The 25,735-nt window shown below is 39.0% G+C and overlaps 2 protein-coding genes across 2 annotated transcripts; one reads left to right on the top strand and one right to left on the bottom strand.

The window, feature by feature from the left end:
- The first annotated feature begins 1,468 nt into the window (after positions 1 to 1,468).
- Positions 1,469 to 2,237, top strand: LOC129778354 (DNA-directed RNA polymerase II subunit Rpb4). The gene is made up of 3 exons (XM_055785218.1): positions 1,469 to 1,690; positions 1,747 to 1,927; positions 1,989 to 2,237. The coding sequence occupies exons 1-3, from the start codon at positions 1,627 to 1,629 to the stop codon at positions 2,161 to 2,163; spliced, it is 420 nt and encodes a 139-aa protein (XP_055641193.1). The 5' UTR covers positions 1,469 to 1,626; the 3' UTR covers positions 2,164 to 2,237.
- LOC129778352 (gamma-tubulin complex component 5) lies at positions 2,209 to 23,743 on the bottom strand. Its single transcript, XM_055785217.1, has 4 exons — positions 23,585 to 23,743; positions 21,672 to 23,429; positions 2,387 to 3,599; positions 2,209 to 2,325 (listed from the first exon to the last, which is right to left on the bottom strand). The coding sequence occupies exons 1-4, from the start codon at positions 23,663 to 23,665 to the stop codon at positions 2,282 to 2,284; spliced, it is 3,096 nt and encodes a 1,031-aa protein (XP_055641192.1). The 5' UTR covers positions 23,666 to 23,743; the 3' UTR covers positions 2,209 to 2,281.
- Positions 23,744 to 25,735: the final 1,992 nt, after the last annotated feature.

Genomic DNA, 25,735 nt, shown 5'->3' with positions numbered 1-25,735 from the left:
AAGATTTCGAATACCTATAACTCGAACATTTCTTTTGTTCGCTTAGGGAGAGTTTAAGTGAGTAAAAGAGAGTTAAGGTTTAATCTAGGAGTGTTTTGAGCTTATCAGTGGTTGAGGACTTTACAATCTATTACTATTGCTATAAAATTACTTATTTAGTTTTTACGAATATGTGCATGAATTCCGAATTGAGAGTGGCGTCAAAGTATAACACATTGCAAGCTGAATCGAAAGAAGAATTTTCAAAAGTGAGAATTGTGTTCATTGCTATAGTTACTACCAACATAATCGAATTCGAGTATTTTGTTTGCGATAAGTTGTTTATATTGTCTTTTTTGTTCGAGCAACAACAGCAAACAACAGTCTTCGTTACTCTCTTAGTTTAATCACCAAATGTTACAAAAGTGATTGCTGACATTCATACAAGTATCTGAATGATCCTCTCATATTTGGTTATATGTTCGTGAGAGTTTACTTGCATGACACATTGTGTATCATTTGATTTTGATCGAAATCCAAACACTGCATGCTATTAAAAGCCTGCATTGTAAAGGAAGCATCAGTTTTAAAAACGAATTCGCTATTAGTGACGAAACAGCCTCACCTTAGGATATACCTAGGCGCCTAGAAGTATATCCTAAGGTGGGTCAACTTGCTAAAACCACTCTTCAGCCATCTTGGAAGTCTACTGTGTTTTGCTTGTAAACAAAACACAATACGCTAGTACCGAAGCTCGCTCCTAATCAGTCTGTCTCTTTCACGCTTCAAGCAAATAATTCCCCTTCTGCTTTCTTCCGTACTGTTTTCATATACCGCTCCCCTAACCAACTTAGTGACGAAACGGCCTCACCTAGTACCATAGACCCGTCTTGGGATATACCAAGGCGCGTAGAAGTATATCCTAAGGTGGGCCAACTTGCTAAAACCACTCTTCAGCCATCTTGGAAGTCTACTGTGTTTTGTTTGTAAACAAAACACAATACGCTTGTGCCCAAGCTCGCTCGTGATCAGTCTGTCTCTTTCACGCTTCAAGGAAATAATTCCCCTTCTGCTTTCTTCCGTACTGTTTTCATATACCGCTCCCCTAACCAACTTAGTGACGAAACGGCCTCACCTAGTACCATAGACCCGTCTTGGGATATACTTCTAGGCGCCTTGGAAAAACCCAAGACGGGTCTATGGTACTAGGTGAGGCCGTTTCGTCACTAAGTTGGTTAGGGGAGCGGTATATGAAAACAGTACGGAAGAAAGCAGAAGGGGAATTATTTTCTTGTAGCGTAAAAGAGACAGACTGATCACGAGCGAGCTTCGGCACTAGCGTATTGTGTTTTGTTTACAAACAAAGCACAGTAGACTTCCAAGATGGCTGAAGAGTGGTTTTAGCAAGTTGGCCCACCTTAGGGTATACTTCTAGGCGCCTTGGAAAAACCGAGGAAAGAATTAGAAGCCAACTGTCATTTATTGACAGATCAACATCAATCGTACAGCTAAAATTGTTTTGGTTTTAGGTTTGACTCGATCAATACGGTGCAGTTTGTGCAGAAAACTGTTTGTAAATTTATCGTCAATTCTGCGACCTTAAAAACAAGATTAGGTATCAACAATATTATAATAAAATAGTTCAACATGGCCGGGTATAATCCTATCGATTTAGTGGAAGAGGACGCTGCCGATTTACAGTTTCCTAAAGGTAAGCGCTCGCACGCAGCTTCTCCACATCGTCTACTGACAGGCCATTTATTACAGAGTTCGAAAATGCCGAAACGCTGTTAATTAGCGAGGTGCACATGTTATTAGAGCACCGTAAAAATCAGAACGAAAACTCAGAGGAGGAACAAGAATTCTCGGACGTATTCCTCAAAACCTACAACTACACAGGGTTATTTCGTAAGTTCAAAAATAAGGAGACGATTGCCAGCGTTAGGAGGTAAGGGACCTGGCTTGGGCAGCGATGAATGTATTCGCTGAGCTGTGTGTACTATTTTCAGTTTGCTCATGTCTAAAAAACTGCACAAATTCGAGCTGGCCGCTCTGGGCAACTTATGTCCGGAGGCACCGGAAGAAGCGAAGGCGCTGATACCGTCGCTGGAGGGGCGCTTTGAGGATGAGGAGTTGAGGCAAATTTTGGACGATATCGGCACCAAAAGAAGCTTGCAGTACTAGGGAGAAAGTTTCTCAATTTATTCTGACAATATATGTATAAGAGGATAAGCGGAAAAAATGTTTTTTACTCTGTTCAACATGTGTAACACGAAATAGATGACATGGTAACAATTGTGGTTTAATAAGGAACATTGTAGCTAAAAGCATCTGCAAGCGCTGCGACTGAAAAACATTTATATTTCTGTAAAATATTTGTTCGCGAATTCGCTTCATGAGTACTTACGGTGTGATTTGTGTTTCGCATACACTTCCCGATTCAAGAGCTCCGCCAACTGCTGATGACACTTGCAATATGTTTTCTCCAACATGCTGACTTGAGCGTTACTGATGAAATCACCAATCATGCTGTTGTCCTCGATATCACCACGGGCATCCATATCTGTATACAGCACATTATTGATCCATTCGTCGCTCATGATTTGCACCAAATTCAGCAAACGTATAACACCTTCGCGAAAAACTTTACCCTCATCCGTTTGGAAGCATTGTTCGTGTATGGCGCTGATGTAAGATTGATGGTCGGCAATCATTTCGTTCAAATTATCGGCAGCCTGCATCTTTCTGTCCAAATGCATCCCTAGTGATTGCAACACGTGGGTCATCAAGTGAGAGTGAACACATTGAACCGAAAAAATCATCCAAAATTTTAACATTGACAGACGCTTAAGGTTTAAGTCTAAAATGCATAGATCTTCGTAGGGACGTTTTTTTTTATAACATTCAGGAAAGCGTAATGATTCTAGCTTCCCAAGAGCCCACTTAACTTTGAGAAGAAACCTGAACACATTATTATAGATGGACATTGTTTTTTCGTTTATCATATTGCTGAGATCATTACAGGGGCTGTAACAAATCTGCAACATATCGATTGCTTCCAGCACGGTTGTTGTTTCACTCTTGTTTCTTGCGATAATTTCAATCGTGAACAGTGATGTCATATCGGAGAATCGCGAAGCCAAAATATCATTCAGTTGAATCGTCAGCAGGTATGGATTCGCCCAGTGCTCTCCTGCCTCAATCATTTTGAACAAATCGCTGTAGAAAAAATACATCAAATCACTAGCCTCCAAAAGTAGCACCCTTCTAATGTTCTGCAGGTGATTCAACACCAAAAGTTCTTCTTTATAGATAGTGGAGACGAAGTGATTCGCCGCTTGTCGCTTTGATTCCATTAAATTCTTGATAGCGTCAAAGAGCACGTGTTCCAGTGGCAGCATCAAGTAATTTGAAATTGAATTCAGCCTGCCGTACAGCAAGTGTGCATTGATCAGGGGATTTTTCGACAGTTCCTCGCTGGTATCTACTTTCCCATCATCATCATCTTCCTCACAAGCCAGCTGTAAGGAACTGTCCAATGCCATCATCAGCAATTCATCGTCGCAAATCTCTTTGATCTGGTTACGTAAATTTTGCAGCTTCATAGTCTTGGCCATATTCTAAATGAAAGAAGAAAATTAAATGGTAAATGTTTCCCAGGAAACGTTCTGAATCATATTTCGGACAGCTTCATATTTCTGACATTTTGTAGTAATATCTTAAAATTCTTAATGCCCTGATGATATAACTATAAAATTAATATCACAATTGATTCTTTAGAGTATCCCCTTGGTTTCACATACAGTGGAACCCCGATTTTCTTATAACATTCAGGAAAGCGTAATCCGCGGTGCGGATTATCCGCGAAAGTGAGTTCCATAGTAATTCTATAGAGCTTCCCAAATTTTTTCAGTGAGACGATGGCGTTTGCTCTTTTGTTTTGGTCATAGCTTTTATACTAACTGGTGATCTCGACGTTACAGATGGATAGTTTAATGAATTCTGCATTTATAAAACATAATTTGCATGCTGAAATGTCTTTACTTCGCGTATACACCTCATTTTTAGTCGCATATCGCGTTATCCGCGATTTACGTTATAGGGTAAATGATCTTGGTTGGACCGGTTTAGAGTGTTTTTACGCAACTAGTAAATGCAAATCCTTTAAAACATGTGAATCCGTAAAAATATTCTATAAAACTACACCCATACCTCGCTTTACGGCCTAGATCCGTTCCACGAAACTTGACCGCAAAGCGAAAAGCCGTATAAGGAATCAATTATTATAAAGCAAACTCATACAAATTCAATCGGATCGGTGCCAAATTTATAAAATATGTAAGGGGCTGTCCACATACCACGTGGACAACTTTAGGGCGGGTAGGGGTTACGAAAATGTCCACGCTCGTCCACGGTGAGGGGGGATACCCCCTTCCACGTGGACAAGTTAAATACATAATTTGAAAAAAAATCACATCTTTTTTCATCAGTAAATGAAATTTATTCTGCATTTCCGAGAAATTTATCGGTATTTATCAATAAAAAGATTGAGCTGGCTGATAGTGCTTACCGGACGAAAATCCATATTTTTCATAACGTTGAACTTTTTTTCTAAAATGTGTATCCTGATAGTAACGCACATCAACCGAGAGTAATCGATTTATTTTTATTGGGTTAAGAGGATAAGAATGACAGGATGAAGACACCTTCAAAGCATGTTGGAATGTTGTAATATTAGAAATACACGATATTGTTTCTCTACATTGTGTTTTTGGTTCAACATCCGCTCTTGATGTAAAAACCGTTTAGATTTCATCTTTTGAAAACTCCCAAGGCGAAAATGGAATACAAACAACAAACTCCTTTATGGATGCTAGAACTGTATCTCTCGAGAAGTGTTCTTAGCAGCGATACTATTCTTCGTTCTGGAATACGCTTCTATTGGTTCTATTGGTCGGACTCGATTATATGCGATTCGATTATATACAATTTCAGACTCGATTATATAAAGTCTAAAAAAATAATTTTTTTTACACATTTCAAATATGACTTATATCACTGTTTTACAGTGGAATTGTCGTAGTCTTATGCCTAAATTGGATACATTCAAATTTCTAATTCATAAACTCAATTGTGATGTTTTTGCTCTGTCCGAAACCTGGCTCTCTTCTCAAAATGATCTCTCTTTCCACGATTTTTATATAATACGCTTGGACCGCGATGACAGATACGGAGGGGTACTATTGGGGATCAATAAGTGTCACTCATTTTTTAGAATTGACCTCCCACCTATTGGAGGGATCGAAGCTGTTGCTTGTCATGCAAACATCAGAGGCAAAGACCTCTGTATAGTCAGCTTGTATTGGCCTCCGAGAGCTGCGGTTAGCCGCAAGCAACTTGTTGACATGTGCTCACTCCTTCCTGAGCCACGATTAATCTTGGGAGACTTCAACTCTCACGGAACTGCCTGGGGGAAACAGTACGACGACAATCGTTCATCGTTGATATATGACCTTTGTAACAGCTTCAATATGGCCGTTTTGAACACTGGGGAAACAACACGTGTACCTAAACCTCCTGCTAACCCAAGTGCTCTTGACCTCTCGCTTTGCTCGAATTCACTATCGTTAGATTGCAAGTGGAATGTAATCCAGGATCCCAACGGTAGTGACCACTTGCCAATCAAAATTTCTATCACCAATGGGTTGAATTCTTCTGAATCAATAAACATGGCATTAGACCTCACAAGACACATTGACTGGAAAAAATATGCGGACGCGATTGCTCTAGCCATCAATTCCAGAGATGGTTTGCCTCCATTGGAGGAGTATAACTTCATTTCTCGTTTGATCTATGACAGCGCGGTTCGCGCTCAAACGAAACCCATCCCAGGTTCCACTATTCGTCGAAGGCCTCCCAATCCATGGTGGGATAGCCAGTGTTCCAAGCTTTATGGAGATAAATCGAATGCATTTAAAGCTTTTCGAAAACGTGGAACCATTGAAAATTTTCATACGTATTTGGACCTTGAAAATCAATTTAAAAACTTGATCAAAGGGAAAAAACGTGCTTATTGGCGAAATTTCGTGGGAGGTTTGTCACGAGAAACGTCATTGAAAAAATTATGGAAAGTGGCTCGAAACATGAGAAATCGCTCTTCATCCAATGAAAGCGAGGAATATTCACATCGATGGATTTTTAATTTTGCACGAAAGGTTTGTCCCGATTCCGCTCCAGTGCAAAGAATTATTCGAGATATACCACAAGATAGGTGCGATCTTGATTCCGAGTTTTCGATGGTAGAATTCTCTCTTGCTCTCCTTTCATGTAACAATTCTGCTCCGGGATCGGATAGAATTAAGTTCAACTTGCTGAAAAATCTCCCTGATGCGGCGAAACATCGCTTGTTGAACTTATTCAATCGGTTTCTGGAGCATAATACTGTTCCAGATGATTGGAGACAAGTACGAGTTATTGCTATTCAAAAACCCGGAAAACCCGCGTCCGACTTCAATTCGTACCGCCCAATAGCAATGCTGTCTTGTATACGGAAATTGTTGGAGAAAATGATCTAATTTCGCCTTGATCGATGGGTTGAAACGAATGGCCTACTCTCAGATACACAATATGGGTTCCGCAGGGGCAAGGGGACGAATGATTGTCTTGCGTTGCTTTCTTCAGAAATTCAAATATTCAGTATTCTTGGACATAAAGGGGGCCTTTGATTCTGTTTCAATAGAGGTGTTGTCAGACAAATTACAATCTCGGGGTCTGTCGCCTCTATTGAATAATATGTTATAAAGGGTGTGTCACATCAAATTACATCACGGAAAAAACGCTGTAGAAATTTAATTTTTAGGAATTATATCTTCAGCTTTCGCATTAAAATCAGATAAGAGTGTATAGATCACGTTGGCTATGCTTCACTGACAATTTTTCGTAAATTTGGAAAAATGTCGTCGAACGAAAAAGAGCGTCGTGAATTAATCCTGTGCACTCATTTCGAGAATCCGGAGTTGTCACATCGGGACATCGGTAAGATGCTGGGAATCGTCCAATCCACGGTCAGCAGAGTACTAAAACGATACTTCGAGAACCTAACCATCGACCGGAAGGTGAAGAACGGCAAAAATGGATGCTCCGTCAGTGAAAAAGATCACAAGCGCGTAGTTAAGCAGTTTAGACGTGATCCGAGAAGTTCGGTCCGGGATGTCGCCAATAAGCTGAATTTGTCAAGTTCATTCGTCCAGCGGACCAAGCAGCGGGAGGGCCTGCGTACATACAAGGTTCAGAAGGCTTCTAACCGCGACGAAAGGCAAAACATGGTGGGGAAGACGCGAGCCCGGAAGCTGTACACCGAAATTCTGACGAAGCCGCATTGCCTGGTAATGGACGATGAAACCTACGTCAAAGCGGACTTTCGTCAGCTGCCGGGCCTGTTGTTCTTCTCCGCAGAGGACAAATTCAGCGTTCCGGAGGAGATTCGCAAGCAGAAACTATCCAAGTTTGCCAAAAAGTACATGGTGTGGCAAGCGATCTGCTCTTGCGGAAAGCGGAGCGCCCCCTTCGTGATGACCGGCACGGTAAACGGGCAGGTTTACCTTAAGGAGTGCCTACAGAAGCGCTTACTACCACTATTTAAGCAGCACGAGGGCCCGACCATCTTCTGGCCGGATCTCGCTTCGTGCCACTATTCAAAGGACGTGTTGGAGTGGTAAGAAGCCAACGGGGTCACCTTCGTGTCAAAGGAAATGAACCCGCCCAACGCGCCGGAGCTTCGCCCAATAGAGAAATATTGGGCGATTATGAAGCAGGCCCTCCGGAAGAACCCAAAAGTTGTCAAATCGGAGGCGGACTTCAAGACAAAATGGATTTCTGTTCAAAAAAACCACAACCTGACGTTGTACAGAACCTTATGGACGGGGTAAAGAGGAAGGTACGAGCATACGGGCTTTGGCTCGAAGTATGAATAAAAAGAAAATGTCAAAAGTTGTTTAATAGTTTTTATTTTACTGTCTAAAATTTTCAAAAGGATCGGTCTACTGGGCGAATTTCTACAGCGTTTTTTCCGTGATGCAATTTGATGTGACACACCCTTTATAACTTGCTTTGTGAGAAACATTTGAACTTTTCTCACGGAGATTCGGCAGTAAGTCGGGTCTCTTACATGGGACTCCCCCAGGGCTCATGTTTAAGCCCCCTTTTGTACAACTTCTACGTAAGCGACATTGACAATTGCCTTACACAAAATTGGAGCCTAAGACAACTTGCAGATGATGGAGTGGTATCTGTCGTAGGATCAAACGAATCCGAAATTCTAGGAAGCATAAACCAGCAAAACCAAAGCTTCAACTTTTGGGTAAACCGATCACTCATGCTATGTCATTCAAGTATCTTGGGGTCTGGTTCGACTCCAAATGTACTTGGGGGGCCCATATTAGGTATCTGAGTAAAAAATGTCAACAAAGAATAAACTTTCTCCGTACAATTACCGGCACCTGGTGGGGAGCCCATCCAGAAGATCTTATAATGTTGTATCGAACAACTATTCTCTCAGTGATGGAGTATGGCAGTTTCTGTTTTCAATCAGCTGCCAAAACACACCTCATTAATCTCGAGCGAATTCAGTATCTTTGTCTCCGTATTGCGTTGTCGTATTGCCCTCAACGCATACCATGAGTCTCGAGGTTTTGGCAGGCTTACTCCCACTAAAAGATCGCTTCAATTTATTATCTCTTCGGTTCCTCATCCGGTGTAAGGTTATGAACCCATTGGTGATCGGAAATTTTGAACAGCTGATCGAGCTAAATTTTCAATCTGGGTTCATGAGTCCATATCATGAATTCATCTCCATGCAGGCTGATCCTTCTTCGTACATTCCCAACCGTGTTTGTTTTCCTGACTACATCAATTCCTCTGTGCATTTTGATCTGTCCATGAAGCAGGATATCCATGGAACATCAGATTATCTTCGATCGAGGATCGTTCCAACGATCTTCGATGTAAAGTATGGGGATATCAATTGTGGTAATATGTACTTTACTGATGGGTCCTCTATGAATGAGTCCACAGGATTTGGAGTGTTCAACGAATTTTTTAGCACCTCCCACAGTCACCGACCTCGAATGGAAAATCCAGGCTTCTCACTACGAGATACGAAACAGCATGCTTCGAATACTCCTCTAGCACTTTAATTTCACAACATCTTCGTTTACCACGAGATTATCTACAATATTGATAATTGAAGTCCCATGATCGGTTATTTTCAAATTGGTATCCGTGACTGTGTAAATAGTATCAAAATTGGAATAAACATAATCAATTAAAGTTTTACTGTGCCAGGAAATGCGCGTAAATTCATGTACCGTTTGTTTCAAATTGAAGAAATCGGATACACGCTTCAAATAGTTCGAATTGTAGTCATCACGCCAATTAATATTGAAATCACCAGCTAATATATTCAATTTGCTAGAGTCAAGGAACATTTCATGCCAGTTTTCTAAAATTTCAACAAAGCGCAAGTCGCTTGAGCTGAGACTATGATACAAAACCCCAAAATTACCCATCTTCATGCCATGTTCAACTGTAATGCCCAAGAACCAGTTACCATCAATAACTTCGTTGAGGCGAAGATTGAATTGAACTGATTCTCTGACATAAATAGCAACACCGCCAGTGTGCCTAGAATGTGATATACACGCAACAACATAATATCCCGGAATACTATACTAATCAAATGATTCTATTTCAACAACGTGTGTTTCAGACAAGAGGACTAGAAATGGACGCTTTTCCTCAACAATCTGAGGTAACGCTACGTAGTTTGTTGACAGTCCCGCAATATTCAAATACAAAATATAATATTGGTTTACAATTCTTCTGGAACCTGGTTGCTATTTATTGAAATGCAAGCTGCTTTTTTTCAAATCAAAAAGTCTCTGATATACTAAACATTGAGAGCTAAATGCGGCATGATTAACGTCCAAAATCAATTTCCGTTCTTTATTCATTTTCAAACAATTAATACATTTCAACACAGTTGACTTGCATTCAGATGTCTTGAGTTTCTGACTACATCTTGAGCACGTTTCAAAATTTTGTTTGCAATCCGTGCTCTTGTGTCCAAATTCTCCGCATTTGAAGCATCTTAACACATTAATCGCAGGAACTACGGAGCACCGATCGAACCCCACATTTACTTTTTTCGCGTTCAATGAACAGTTATACGTGTCAACATCTACTTCAATGACAGCAGTAAACTTATTGTAGGTGAAGCGTGGATTTTCGTACACATTTAAAACCTTTACGTCTTTTATTTCGATGCCTTCATTCTGACTTCTGAGGTAATCAATGAAAAGATCGGAGGAATGCTGATCGCTCATGCCCACAATTTTTAATCTGGGCACCGGTATGGGAACAACAGCACTATACTTCTCACCCAAATTGCTTTCGATGTAATTTTTCACATCGTCTATATTAGCTCCAGTTGCACACTCAACAATGATGGAGCCATTTCTTCCATTTCTGAAATTACTAATTTTGTGTGTTCTTGGACCAGTTTTGTCTTCAAATGCTTCCGAGTACCCTCGGAAGCTTGTTTGGACTTTGCTTGATACTAGTACTCGCATGCCCGTAAGCGAGTCAGAGAGTGAAGATAATTTCATCACCTCTTTTTCTATCTTACGTACATCCGAAATAACATCGCTCTGCTCACCACAACCATGGTCCGATAGACAGTTATTGCATTTGAACAATACATTTACATTCTCCGTAATAAGCTTTGCCGTCGCTTTAGTAAGAGAAGTACAGCGGTAGTGGATCACACCGCTACACTTACCGATACAGCAAACCGGCAAATCGCTTATTACAATCCCCAATTTACACAGAGAACATTCCATTGCCAATTCCAATACAGATTAAAGCGGGACGCTACTACTAGTGATCCCCGATTTTTGAAATTAATCGTTCATTCTCTAATCGAATACTTTTCAGCAGTTTGTTATTCGATACGATTAATCGCTCCAAATAATCGATTAATCGATTAATCGTCCACTGAGAGAAATAATTAGTTAGACTAATATTTCTTATTTGTTAGAAAACCATCTGGAATCAAAAAAGTGTTCATTCGGCCTGAAAATAAATTATTATCTTTTACGCTCCCCTAAACTCGTAAACGAAGCTCATCTCGCAACGACGGCATTGAGCTTCTTTTAGGAGTTTAAGAGAGCGTCAAAGATAATGATTGATTTTCAGGATAAAACTGCAGCGACCGTAATCGACGTAAATTATTCGTTCGCTTCGATTATTGGTTGTGCAGTATTCGTTCGATTAATAATCGATTTATGTAGGAAGTATTCGATTAATCGATTAATCGAACGATTAGTGGGAATCACTAGCTACTACACAACACAACAAACACCATACAGAAAAGAGAAGTAAAAACAATACCGCCACAGCTGCTATATGAGAAAAATAGCACGCTGGGGCGAACGAGAAAAAAATGAAATAAACAAGAATCAGCTTATGTGCCAGCTGTTCCTTTACTTAGCCTGATAAAAATACACAACGGGCACGCGATCGAAATATTCTTTCGCTGCACACAACAGTATTTCACACGTAATTTTTTTTCAACAATCACAGCACAAAGTACACTTGTATGTCTACCATGATCACAGAAAAAAGTGTTGGACTGAACCTCCAACAGGAATAAACGTAGGATTTAACCAATGTTTTTGTTTGACGGTTTTCCGATTTTTTGTCATTTTTCGAAAAACGGAAGGACGGAATAAAATAATTCTCAAAAATTGGGGTTTCTGTACAAATAACTTTACGGGCAATGTTGGAAAACAAATAAAAAATGAGCACAAACCACTACTATTGATAAACTGTTAATAAACTTTTTTTATCAATGTAAAAACATAGCATAGAAAATAGAAACAAACTAGAAATTGAATTTACACGCAATTCTATTACTTTCCCGATTTGTTTTCAAAAAAATGGAGAAATGTCCACGTGGTCAACAGGGGTAGGGGTATAGAGAATGTCCAGGCTTGTCCACGGAGGGGGAGGTGGGTGTCTAGAATCGTGCTTTTTCTGTGACATGACATGTTATTCAATATGTATTTTATCTTTTTTATTTCCTTTAAAATAGAAATTACATACATAACATACATACATTTGTGCATTATATAATAATAGACTCGGAAAATCAACAATAATCCATAAACAAAAATTAAACAAGTTCATGTTACTTAAAATATGTGTATGTATACTGTAATTCCATACCAAACCACTACTATATATATTGATCATCTGAATCGGTTCAGATATTAAAAAAGATATGAATTTTTGAAAAACATTTTTAGAAAAACGGGAAAAAGTTGATTTTTCGGAACACCCTAGAATGTAAATAAGTACCTCTATGAAAAATAAGAAGTACTGGTCCACTATTTTCCGACAAGGAACGAAACTATCATTTTTCACGAAAATATGAAAACCACTATATCGGTTTGACATGAAATGGCTGTATATCGACATCGTAAAAAAAAAATTTCTGCCGTTATAACGAATCATTTTAAGCCGTAAATCGAAAACCTGTCTTAATTGAAGAGAGTCGTTTTAGCGAAATGCCGTATAAAGAGCGGCCGTATAGCGAGGTATGGGTGTACTGTAAATCATGAACAATACAATTTTATTTATATTTTTTGAAACATTCGAATACTTGATTTGACACAGGTGTGCTGAATTAGAGCATTCAAAAAAGTGGACAAACCATGATTATATTTTCGACTGGACAAACCAAATTCATTTACCTTATGAGATTTTTTTAAAATTATAACAAAGTAGGCAAGAATCTATCAGCACTACTCATCAACGCGGATTGGGCGATCTTTAGAAAAAGATAGAACGTGACGAATCGATTTTATAGATGGTGTAGGAATCGATTCATTAATTAAATCGATATCAGAGAATCGATTTTTCGAAAATCAAACCCCTTTTATACAATTTCTCTACTTATTCTGTATGGGTGTCGTCTTTTATTTAAATAAGGAATGGAAATTTCATAATTCAAACATCAAATCATTTTTACTGTTTCTCAGCATTGAGGCAAAACAAACTTTCGAATTAAAAAAGCTACCTGTGAGGCACATTGAGCGATATTATTCTCGAAAGATCAAAACAATCGAGAAGAGCGATCTTTTCGAACACAAAGAATCGATCCAAAAAATCGGAAATCGGAATGGAAAAGATCGATCTTCTAAATATCGAACCATTCATTCATATCTCAATTTATCTCGCGTTTCATCAGTTCTCATCATCGTTAGCAGTTTAATGTTATTGCTTGGTAAGTGTTTCGCAGTTGAATATAAAATAAAGGGTCATCCATTAGCGACTTCACAGTTTTGTGTATTCGTGTGAAAGAACCCTCAAAACATTTTAAAGGTCTGTCGATGTCAAAATGTTTTACAATTTGCAGCCCTAATAATCGTTCCAGCCGGCAGGCTGTGCATATTTTAGTGACCAAATTTGAATTTACATTTTCGCTGTTGTATGTTCCCGTGCCAACGAGAAGCCGGGAATATTTGTCACTTGTGTTTTAGATGGTGAAAGCTAGTCACGCGGAATGAAGTAAGTTTAACACTTTCGACGCCCCGTCATCCAGATATGAGTTGCACTTTCCTCACTCGAATTGAATAGGATTTTTGGAAGTAATTTGATAGAATGAGCACCTAAATGTAACTATAGGATATAAAGAAAAATAATAAAATCATAACCATAATATTATACTGTTTATACTATACTTTTCATTAATTTATAGTACTGATGGTTTGTACTGCAGTTTTTTTGCAAAACCCCTATAATATGACTTTGGCATGTGTTATTGTCATCAATTCGTCTTCAATTGGAAACAAACATTGCTAGATCATGTAAAAGTTATCTACAAACTAAGTTTGATCTTCATTTAATAATTTAATCGCAAGTTGGGCTGAATGAAGAGAAATTTTTTGTTTCTATTTTTGACGTAGGACTATGTCTAACCGGAAGATATAGGAGGTGAAATGAAAATCTAGGCACTGAACAAGTAGGAAAAAATGCAAGATTTGGAACGCTTATAACTCGAGCATTTCTCAATAGATCGCAAAGGTTTTTGCATCAATTGATAGGAAATATATCTACGCATCTATCATAACGAATAAGATTTCATTTTTCTTGAGATAAATAATTTAATAATTGTGAAATATCAAGCATTGTCCAAATGCACTATGTGCCCATTTTTGATTGGTCCATTTTGTGCTCCTCAAATCGTACCGACCAAAACTGTGGCGAGTGGCAAACGCAATCGCTGAACAGGAAGGTTTAGCCGAACAAAATGGGGATATCGAGTGATAACTAAACAATAAACTCTTTAGATTAAAGATAATTTTGTGATCCTGAAAAGGACCCTTTTTAGCCTGCATGTGAATCCAACGAGCGAACAAATCGTAATGAATGTATCGTCTCGTTGGACTCGCCCCTTCGGCTGAGTCTGCCGATTTGTCTCTATCCTGTGAGCGTGTACCGCTAAAGTACAAAATGCGCGGATCCGCTGAAAAATATATCATTCCCTTTCAAACCGTAAATCAGTGTGGTTGTATGGCATCGTTTCACATCACATCGCATCAACGGATTGGTGCCGGAGCACCAGTATACCTAATAGCGGTTATAGAATTTCGGCCGCCGGAGTGCTCGAGTTGGCTTGCAAAACTGCTCACAACAATAAGAAAACCCGCCTACAGAACATACCACATTCGGTTCGGTGGCAACAACTAGTTTCAGCGAGTGGCAAACGTAATCGCAAAACGTTTTATGGTGGTGGCAAAACCAGCCACCGTAAAACACGGCGCTTTTCAGGGCCATTAAACCTTTCAACCTAAGTTATTAAAAGATTTTCACAATACCAATGCATTCTAAATTGACATAATATGACATATAATATAAACTGATTTATTTTGTTTATGCTTGTTCTTGAACTTATTGGTGGTTGGGGTATTTTAAATTGATCATTCAGTTTTCACAAACCCACGCATGGTTTCCGAATTAAAAGTGGCTTCAAATTACAACACATTGTATGCAGGATGGCATTAACGAATTTTCTCGGTAGCAAGAACTGCTTTCTTTGGTTGATAACTGATGTTGAAAATTGACTGACGTTACATCTGCATTGTATAGAAAAATAACTAAGGAGCAACATGATGAGCTATGTATTTCCTGCTGCTCTGTTCTTATTTTAAAGGACTTTAATCCGAAGGTCATCCGTCCCTGTATTTACTGTTGGTTTTTCAGAACGCTTATAGCTCGTTTATTTCTCGACAAATCGTAGAGTTCGTCTCCAAAACCTCAGTTCTTTTTCATTTTTATTTACTTTGTTTGCGGAGACTACAAATCTTACAATTCATTCGTCTCCGAAACCACAGTTTAAGGTGTTCAATAGTGAAATATATGATAATGAATGAGCTGAGGACCACTATGCATTCCCTGTCATAGCCATCATTTTGATTTTACGATATGTGCATACGCCGAAAGATGCCCGGCGTTGAACATATAATAAGTACAAAGCCTTCAGAAAAAAAAACAACTATAAGATAGTGAGAAAAAATTCAGAAAGTTTGTGAAAAAAACCCAAAAACATGTTGGGGGTTCTTTTCAGAACCCCCAACATGTTCATAAAGAGTAAACAGTAAACTAATCCATTTTTCAGGCACGGTAGGTATTCACGTAGGAGAAGAAAATAAAACAATATATTTAAAATCGTCTTTTAGGATTAGACTAAGAGAGAGTTGCAATACCCTAAAATGGCAATGGAGGCCACTGGCCCAAATACGATCATTATGATTGATTATGTATAATATTGATTTGTTGATATTTTGAATATAAAATAATAACTGTAAAGTTTTGCTAACATTGCAGAGCTAGTTTTTGTAATGTAAGTTTGTCGAATCTCCTGTTGATTAATAAGATTAAATGAAAACAACATGAAAGAGCAACAATACGAAGTAAAAAGAGGAATTGTGATGAGGAAATGGAATGAAATGAGCACGAGTTATGGAATATTTCAAAAATTAAGCAGGTATTTTTAACATAAAAATATAATGTATAAACATTGCACCACAGCCGACTCGCCGTCGGAAGCGGCGGTCTCTCGCAAGCAAACCTGTGTTTCACCGATTGCCCGGTTAGTTTGAAACATAGGAGACGATCCTTTAGTTAGGTACGAGCGAACGTTAACGAGCATACAAAATTAATAGTTTATTAATATAAAAGAGAAACTATATATCTTTTTCATAACTTTGATTTTTTCTCGTTTTTGCTCTTTCCATGTAATATACGAGTTTTTGGATACCAGTCAATGTATAAATATTATCATTTTAATATCGCTTTTCAGGATTAAATATGAAAACATCTTCTAATTAAATATAGCTGTAAATATTACTTTCGAGTATTTGTTGCATTCGGGTAAATGTTACATTCGGATGAATGTCGCATTCGGGTATTTGTTACATTCGGGTGAATGTCTTTCAGGTAAATGTAACACAATCAAAGAGCCAAACCTGTAATTGGTATGTATAGCGCATAGCAGTTAACAAATTAAAACGGCCTTAGACTCAACGATTTCGCCACCTCTAAGAATATGGCCGTACGCAGTACTTTCTTTCAACACAAATTTCTCCATCAGAACCTATCGAAACGCTGACATCGATTCTGGCCACCACCCAGTGATGGTTAAGATGCGCCCAAAACACGCAAGTGTTGCAAGAGAAGAACGCTGCGAGGGAGCTAATGCTGCATCAACCTACCCGTCAGAACGTGGAACGATATAGACAGAAGTGGAGATCCAACTCTTCAGAAAAAAGAAGCCCCGCCAGGAAAAGGTGGAACTCGAACAGCTGCACCGTTTTCATGAGACGCGGAAGTTTTGATGAAAACTCAATACATGCCAAAAACGGTTCGTGCCACGAGCAGAAATGTGTCGGAATAAGGATGGGAGTATCCAGACGAACGAACGTGAAGTGACCGAAAGGTACAGGCAGTACACTGCTGAACACCTGATTGGCGTACAGGCAGAAGACCAATATGACGATGGAAGTGATTACGTTGGTGCAGTAAATAATGAAACTGTATCACCCCCAACGATAGGTAAAATCAGAAATGCCGTCAAACAGGTTGAGAACCAGTGTTGTAAACGGTCGACATTTCTCTCAACCATGACATACTACTCTTGCGCGAGATTATGTATTATGTATTCAATATGTATTGCGAATGTGACCAAGAAAGCATTGCTCGGTTCCAACAGTCACCTCTGAAATAAACGCACAGCGCAAACACGACAATCGATTGAACGTTTATATATTCTCTCGTTCTGTCGAACGTACCCAGAAGAGCGGTAAAAATATGCTATTTCCATTCTTCCTTCGTGCTCATAACCATCCTTTAATTCCGGCTACTTTGACTGTAGTTTTAATGTCATTTGACATTAAAACTGCAGTGGTATGCGTTCTTCTTCTCTCTTTATTCTGCATAACAAGCGTAGCTGCACACATGCATCCACCTTCTAACTCACACATCCATACACGATGGATGATATTTAGACGGATTGTTTAGATCAAAGCAACCGACAAACTATTCCCTATCAAGTGCGAATGTGTTGAATGAACGTTTCAACGTTTCCGTGAACACTGTTGTTTAATTATGGGACGATGAACAGCTAATGAATAAGACGAAAAAAAAAACCGAAATGTCATATGACATTTTTAGGTCGACGGTACTTTGACTGTTCATGTTATGATGTTCATTAATGACACCGCACATACGTCTCCATAATTAGTGATACGATGGTAACCATTAACAAGACTGTTGAGAACAACAAACCAACTGACAAAGATGACATCAAAACGGAACTTATCTAGATGAGCCCAGAAAAGTTGGTTAGTTGTCTGAATCGACTGATTGTCAGAATTTTGTCAGAAAGCAAAACAAAACAGCTACCGGAGGAGTGGAAAGATGGAATTATTTGCTCTATCTTCAGGAAAGGCGACACACTAGATTGTTCTGAATGCCGCCTACAAAGTGCTTTCCCAAATTATCTTCCGTCGTCTATCGCCACTTACAAACAGATTCATGAGAGGTTATCAGGCCGACTTCATCGAAGGTCAGTCTACAGTCTAAATCTATATAATAATAAAGGAGCGTGATGTCCAATACACAACCGCATTGTTAACATAGAACTACGAAATTATTGCCGGCGAGTACAAACATTAAATAAATTTAATAATAAAACTTTTTGATATAAATATTTGATAGTGATGACAGGGGCGATAAAGGAATGCTTTCATTGAGTGAGGATCTGTCTTTGTCTTGTCAAATTCATTCTAAGCATTAACATGTACTGTTGATTGCTCGCTGAACTGAAACTGAAATACTGATCTTCTTTAATATCAAAATAGTTGTTCAGTATCTTTTAGCAAAATTACATCTTCAACGCAGAACGAAACATCTCAGAAGACTCCATCTCCGAACCGAAACTAATGTGTGCTGGCGGCGGAGGCGTAAGCAATAGCATCGACACAAATTTTCATATTCAGTTTTCCACCGAAAAACTCATTTTCTGAAGGTGTTGTTTAGTTGAGTTTTTCGAATGGTTTTTTTTTTAATGCTAGAAGCGAATCAATTGTTTCAGTCAGTTATTCGCCTCTAGCCCTAAAAAAGACTTATTTGGGACAGTAATCTAATAACTCAACTTTAAGAAAAATCATTTCGAAAACCTCGCTGCCGTCTGGTCACTAAGTGACTGATGAATTGTGACTACTGTAATTTGAAATCAGGAATGGCTTGTTTATACACAATGAATGTAAGCGGAGCTTAGATTGCAATATTTTCTCAACTCCACATTGTCCGGATAATGAATGCTACATTTGCGGTTTGAGTGACCGATTTACGCACACCTGATTGGCAGTGATATTTAAATATTGTACCTCAGCTACGGGAACACGATAGGAAAATGTGTTTCCTTTCAATTTTCGTTAGTTTTAATTGGGCGATCCAAAAGAGCCCGGTGGGCCGCAGGTTGAGTATAGCTGCACTAGAGAATGTTATGAGACGTGCGGCGTTCAACTTGCGTGGTACGATTCTCAATAGATCCAGTCAATTCATCTGCTTCGCTGATGACGTAGACATTGTCGGCAGACATTTTAGATGGTAGCTGAACATTACACCAGACTCAAGCACGAAGCAGAGAAAGTTGGACTGAGACTCAATGCGTCTAGAACCAAACACACTATGACCAAAAAGTACCGGGAATTTTTTATTTAAAAGTACCGTGCATGGGGAACCGTATTTTTTTTTCTTATGTTGGTAGGACCTTAAGACGTGCCTCTGTCAAGTTTTTAGTGCCATCCGATCACTAGTGTCTGCCTGTACGTCGAAAACGGCCGGGAATGTGGGCCGATAGTTCTTGGATTTCGCATGATGATAACGCGCCACTAAATTATTTGACCGAACATCAAGTAAATACCAGCGAGCAAGCACCGTATTCACCTGATATGGCCTCGTGCGACTTTTTTTTGTTCCCCACGTTGAAATTGCCACTCCGTGGAAAAAGATTTCAGTCGATCGAGGAGATCAAAGAGAATGCGACAAGGGAACTAAAGGCCATCGCTTCGTCGGCCTACCAGGGATGCATGGCGGACTGGGTCAAGCATTGGCACATGTGTGTTGCTTCAGATGGATCATATTTTGAAGGAGATAAAATAAATTTGCATGAAATTTAACTCTATTTTTTGATTCAAAAATTCGCGATACATTCTAATCATAGGGTACATGCTGGCTTCCGGATCTGAGCACGACAGGGGAGATCCGGAGATGTATTATCAATGGAAGTTGTACCTACTATGGTCTCCACAAAACTTGAGGTCAAACAGACTTAGCAATTATTCGAAATGTTCCCTGTACAAATCGCTCAAAAGACCGGTTGTCCTCTATGCACACGAAACGTGGACTCAAAGAGCACCTGCGAGCACTCGGAGGCTTCGAAGGCGGGTGTTGAGAAACATCTTCGGCGATGAACAGGAGGACGGCGAATAGAGACGAAGGATGAACCACAAACTCACGCAACTCAGCGGTGAACCCAGTATCCAGAAAGTGATCACAGCTGGAGAGATACGCTGGGCAGGACATGTTGCAGGAATTTCGGAAAACTATCCTGCAAAAATTGTGCTCATCGAGCGCAACGAGCAAGATGTTTAGACCACCCGCGGAATTGGAGAGAAATAGCCACGAACCGAGTTATTTGAAGCAAAATTGTGAATCAGGCCATGTTGTAAAGACGTTAAGCCAAAATAAATAAATAAAAAGGCGAATGGTGTAAATGCTTGCAGATATCACAGAAGAGGTTGTTGAAAATTATTTCAAGTCAATTAAGAAAAACAAGTGGTTCAACTTATTGTTCTTCAAGATAGCAAACGGCCTTTACTATAAAAATTCAAAATAGTATACTTTTCATCATTAGAAAAAAATATGAACTTTTTTTTGCTTGGAGGTAAAGTGGTCACCTGATGGGAGCAAAGTGGTCACTCGCACATATCAATCTAAATAGGATACATTTATGCGTTTTTTCCGTCCAAATTAGTTCAAATCATATTTGATATAGTAGGTACATGTATGAAATAAGCATGGCCTATTCACCTAGAATCTCAATTTAAATTTTCTCTTGCATACAAAAACGTAGTAAGAAACACATAACGTTCCGCATAAGGCTTGGTTTAGTTGGAGTGGCATATTTATCCAGGGTCAAAGCCACGAAAGGATCTTCTTCAAGAGTAGAATGTGATGAGGTATATCAGCTTTAGTAAACAGAACATTGTAAGTTGTTATTCACCTATGACCACTTTGCCCCCAAACATCAAAATAATCGCTATGCTAATTAATGGCTGAGATTACACAAAATATCTGTTCACCTCTCCTAGAATATGTGAACTATCGTCCAAACTGATGATTTGTCCAATATATCAGATTGAATAAACTAAATTTCACGAGAAATTCCTTAGATACCATGCGCACAGAACTACGGCCGAAGTACAGGATGACTCGAAAGCCATTAAATTCTTCAAACATAAGGTGACTATCAATACGGCATCTATAGTCAATAGTTATACTACCAAACATAAGGTGACTATCAATACGGCATCTATAGTCAATAGTTATACTACCAAACAAGCAGGTAACCACTTTGCCCCCTATGACCAATTTGCCCCCACTACCCCTACAAGTTTACAAGCCATCGATGGTTGTAGATAATTTTTAAGACATTTTTGTATGCATGAAAGGTTGCAACACTGTTGTTATTTTTACATTTTTGATCATTTTGTTGCATTAGAAATTGTACAGAAATATAAATTTGGAAATTCGAATTCATTCTGTCTAAAATTTGATTTCTTTATAGTGTCTGAAATTTGATTCTTATTTGTTTCAATTAGAAAATATTTTTATGCGATAATTTTTATGTAATCAAATAGATACCTAGAAATCTGGATTGAAGCATATTGAACTAATTTATTAAAAATATCAACCAAATAATACCTGTGCATAAAGTTTAGATCTGTTTTCTGCATCAAATGTCTTAAGTGTCCGAAATGTGAATCAAAACGATGCTTACTTACCTTCGACATGTCTTCCGCTAACTTTTTGTCCCCATCAACCAAGTCCTCTGTTGAATTCTCAGCCGTCTTGAAACCATCCAGTACTTCCATGATTACTTCCAAAAATCCTAAGTACATCATGTTTTCGTCCGATTCAGACCCACTCCGTAAATCACTTATTCGATCCAAACCGCACAATATGTTCAGCGTATAACCTGCCTCCAGGGAGTGATGCATTAACAGCTTAATGATCGCATCATTCTCAATCACTTCGGATACCGCCGAGCTGACATAGAAGGATCGTTTTTTACATTTGGAAAATAACCTGGCGCGATAACCAGTTACAGTGTTCCCATTCTCGGCATATGTTTTTTCCACCAGAAACTCCTCCCGCCAATCATCTAAACGCCCTTCCGTCCACCAGATGTCGATTATGTTCATGTAACCTTTCAGCGTGGAAAGAAGCAGCGCAAAGGCAAGATTTGTTTTCTCGAGATGACCACTCAACTTGACGCCTCGAAACAGTCCGGAAATCAAATGAGCAACCGCAATATGTGCGGGAAACTTGGTCCAATCGAGTACGGAAAAACGATGAATGTCGTAAAGATTTTTGAGCACATTGAATTCCGGCTCCAGCTCGTGGAAAAGTGTTATTATTGTAAATATACAATCCGGCTCCTGTGCAATTGCCTTCTTCTCTAGTTCAACAATAGTGGCTCCCAAGTGATCGAGGAAGTCGCGTACTCCCGCGGAATAGCATTCAAAACTGTAAGGCGCCGGAATTGGTTTACTCGATGATTCCGACACTCGATTGCAGAAATTCCGCAAACGGAAAACAATAGTCATGTGTTCGGTGAAATTGATAAGGAATGTGTGTAATCCTCGCTCTGTTGCGCTCGAAAGTGATACATTCGGATTGATCCAGATTTGGTCATCATCAATGCGGAAAAATTTACAGTCAGTTGGATTTGTGAACATCCACAAAATTTCCCTTACCAAACAGTACTCCGAAACGGTCGAGACAGGGTCCAATTTGATAAAACTATTGGATGCTTTCAAAATAGTTTGACTCCAATAGTCGCAGAAAGATGCTCCTTCGTGTGTACTATTAACCTCAGCTCGAGCTTTAGGATCAACCCACCAGCGAGACTGAATGTTCTCCTTCAGCCACTTTTCTGATTCAGATCCATCAAACCTTTCATATCCTAGATCCCGCTTGGGAGATTCAACTCTGGTATAAACAACAACTTCTTTAGTCTGCGTTACATTTTCTTCTGACACGTTTGCAGACACTTCCTCTTTTAACACATTGTCCTCATCTACCGAGTCTGACCATTCGCTTAAATCTGAATCATCATCCCCACCATCCTCGTCAATAGCGATATTGTCAGCCTTCAGATCCTCCAGAATTTCCTCTCGGTGGTCGTCAGCTACTGGTGGAATTTCCTCAACCGTTGCTTCAATCATTGCGATAGGATAGCCTCGTCTTATTCGTTCCCTCAGCGCTCCCACCGGATTGTGTGCTACTTTCATGAGGAAAAGCAAAACGGACCATTGGATATCGTGCACATAATGATCGGCACATTCCGGCTCCGCAATGAATCCCTCAAAAAGCTGAAGAAACGTTTCGGCATGGCGTTCCATGTTGGATATGCGCAAGTTCTGTGCGAAGCCATCCGCTTTGCGACGAATCTCGTGACTGTTTACCGATAGAAAACGGTGGTTGCGAATCGTTTGCAGTGCGAACTGCTGACATAAGGTAAAATTTTCCTCCGTGTCCTGCGTGAGTGTAAAACATGATGTCTGTTAGAGGCTCGGATCATCTTGAAAAACGCAGATGCATTCCCAATTGGCCGATCAAAAAAATCATTTCTCATCTGGATCAAGATCTAACTCCAAAGCTAGGAGCCACTGAAGAAAGGAAAACAACTTACATCAAACCCAGTTAATGTTTTAATTAGCTCAGGAATGCAGGATTTAATAATCGCCTCTCGTTGTTCGAGAGCGTGAGACATTGCGGCCTAATTATTTACTCATTTATTTCGAACCACACCCGGCGAAAGTTATCAGCATTTGTTATTGTTTATTTCTGCTTGACATTCGATGTTGCTATAGGTGTTTTCCAACTCATCGAAATTACACCACCAGCACTGCTGTTTCTTTTTTTGTGTTTCGATCTTCTTTGATATTTCCGCCAAAATGCGCGCAATTTTCTTATATTTTTTTCAAAAGCAGTTCAGTATATTTTGACTCAAAAAGATTGTTCTCGGCAGTACAAACTGTTAATGGCTCTTCTAGTTATTGTACAAAAAAATCAATTAAAAAATTTCTGGTAATTCCTCGAATAGTATTCATTCTTCTGTAGGAGCCTTGAACCCCTTTAACCATTGCGACCATTAGTTTCATCTATTGTTGTGCACTCCAGTTTAATGTACATTCAATCGCAAAATTAAGTATACACCCCATGTTGGTTTGTTATTTTTGAGTTTTTCGGGATTAAGTGTACAGTTCAAGTTTTTCCTAAAAGGAAAATTGAAATCAGTTCATAAATGTTAACAGATAACAAAAATCAATCTCCTAGTATTTGGTATGGCCCCCCTTTGGTAATCGTCGTTTTGAGTTCCGCTTTGTTCCCTGGATATTCTTCAGATGGTTCTTGATTTCCCACCAAAGATACTCAATAGTGTTGAAGTCCGGTTATTTCGGAGGTGTTTTGAGAGCAGGTATTCCCGCATGATGACTTTGCTTCGGGTCGTCATTCTGTTGAAAGTCGCGCTTATACCGGATTTACGATCATTCACAATAAGCGCGTTTTTTTCTTCAATAATATAATTTTTATTCGTCAACCTCTGAGACGAACCAGCCCAGGAGGCTGAAAGTCTCAAAAATAAAGAATAAAAAATATATATATTCGTCAACCAATCAGATCAAAGCGCGAAATCATCCATGACTAGTGATCCCCGATAATCGTTCGGTTAATCGATTAATCGAATACTTTCTGCAGAAATCGATTATTAATCGAACGAATACTGCGCAACCAATAATCGAAGCGAACGAGTAATTTACGTCGATTAATCGATCCAAACCCAGAGAAAAAAACGTACGACCGCTGAAGTTTTATCCTATGCTAGATGGGTGGAACGATATATCGAAATAAATGTTCAGCTCTATACATATGAAACGCTTCATCAAGTGAGAGCTGAGTCGATCACCTGTTGCAAGCGTATTTTTACACATTTTTGTTAATATTCGATTGAATTTGTTGGTTTTTGAATTATTAATTATGTGGCATTTTATACTTGCATTCACATTTCTAGCGATATGATTTTGTTCCACCAATCTAGCACGACCTTGTTTATAGCAAATAATGGCAGTATGATTGGAGGCAAGGCGCCTCTACATATACCAGGTGAAACGATCATATGAAATGCACTTTCAGCCATATTGGAATTGCTGTAGGTATTGTTTACAAACAGCTGCCGGCGGCCAAAGTACGAAGAATGGAAGGTAATGGCGGGTTTACATTAGGGAGATCTATAGCTATAGATGGATTTATTCACGTGAAAATAGGTGTAAACGGGTGAGAATAAATATGATACACTTATTCGAGGTATATATAACTTGAATAAGTTCAGCATATGTAAACGCTTGTGAATTTCTCACTGGTGAGAAATCACTAAAGTTAGATGCAGTTCTACTTCAGGTGAATAAATTCACCGAAGATATGAATATATTCATTATAGAAGTTCACGCTAGTGTAAACGGTTGATGCGATTTCTATAAATCTCATCATATTTCTTCACATGAATATATCCCTAGTCTAAACCCACCCTAAGTGATATTACCTGTGTATACACACGGAGCGCGCATGTGTTACACACACAAAGATGTTAGTCATAAACAATCCTCAATTTGTTCGATGTTCGGAAGTTTATTCAATATTTATTGTTTTTAAAAGTTAAAAAAATCGTAGAAAGTAACAAAATCGTAAGTCGAGCTGACTTTAAACACGATATTGTACCGCATTTTCACTGCAGGTAAGGTTTGATGTGATTTTTTATCGATTTCATACTGAACAGTGTTTG

Source organism: Toxorhynchites rutilus, chromosome 3 (genome assembly GCF_029784135.1).
Source record: "Toxorhynchites rutilus septentrionalis strain SRP chromosome 3, ASM2978413v1, whole genome shotgun sequence".
Taxonomy (NCBI): Eukaryota; Metazoa; Arthropoda; class Insecta; order Diptera; family Culicidae; genus Toxorhynchites; species Toxorhynchites rutilus.
This window is presented reverse-complemented; position numbering and strand designations above follow the sequence as displayed.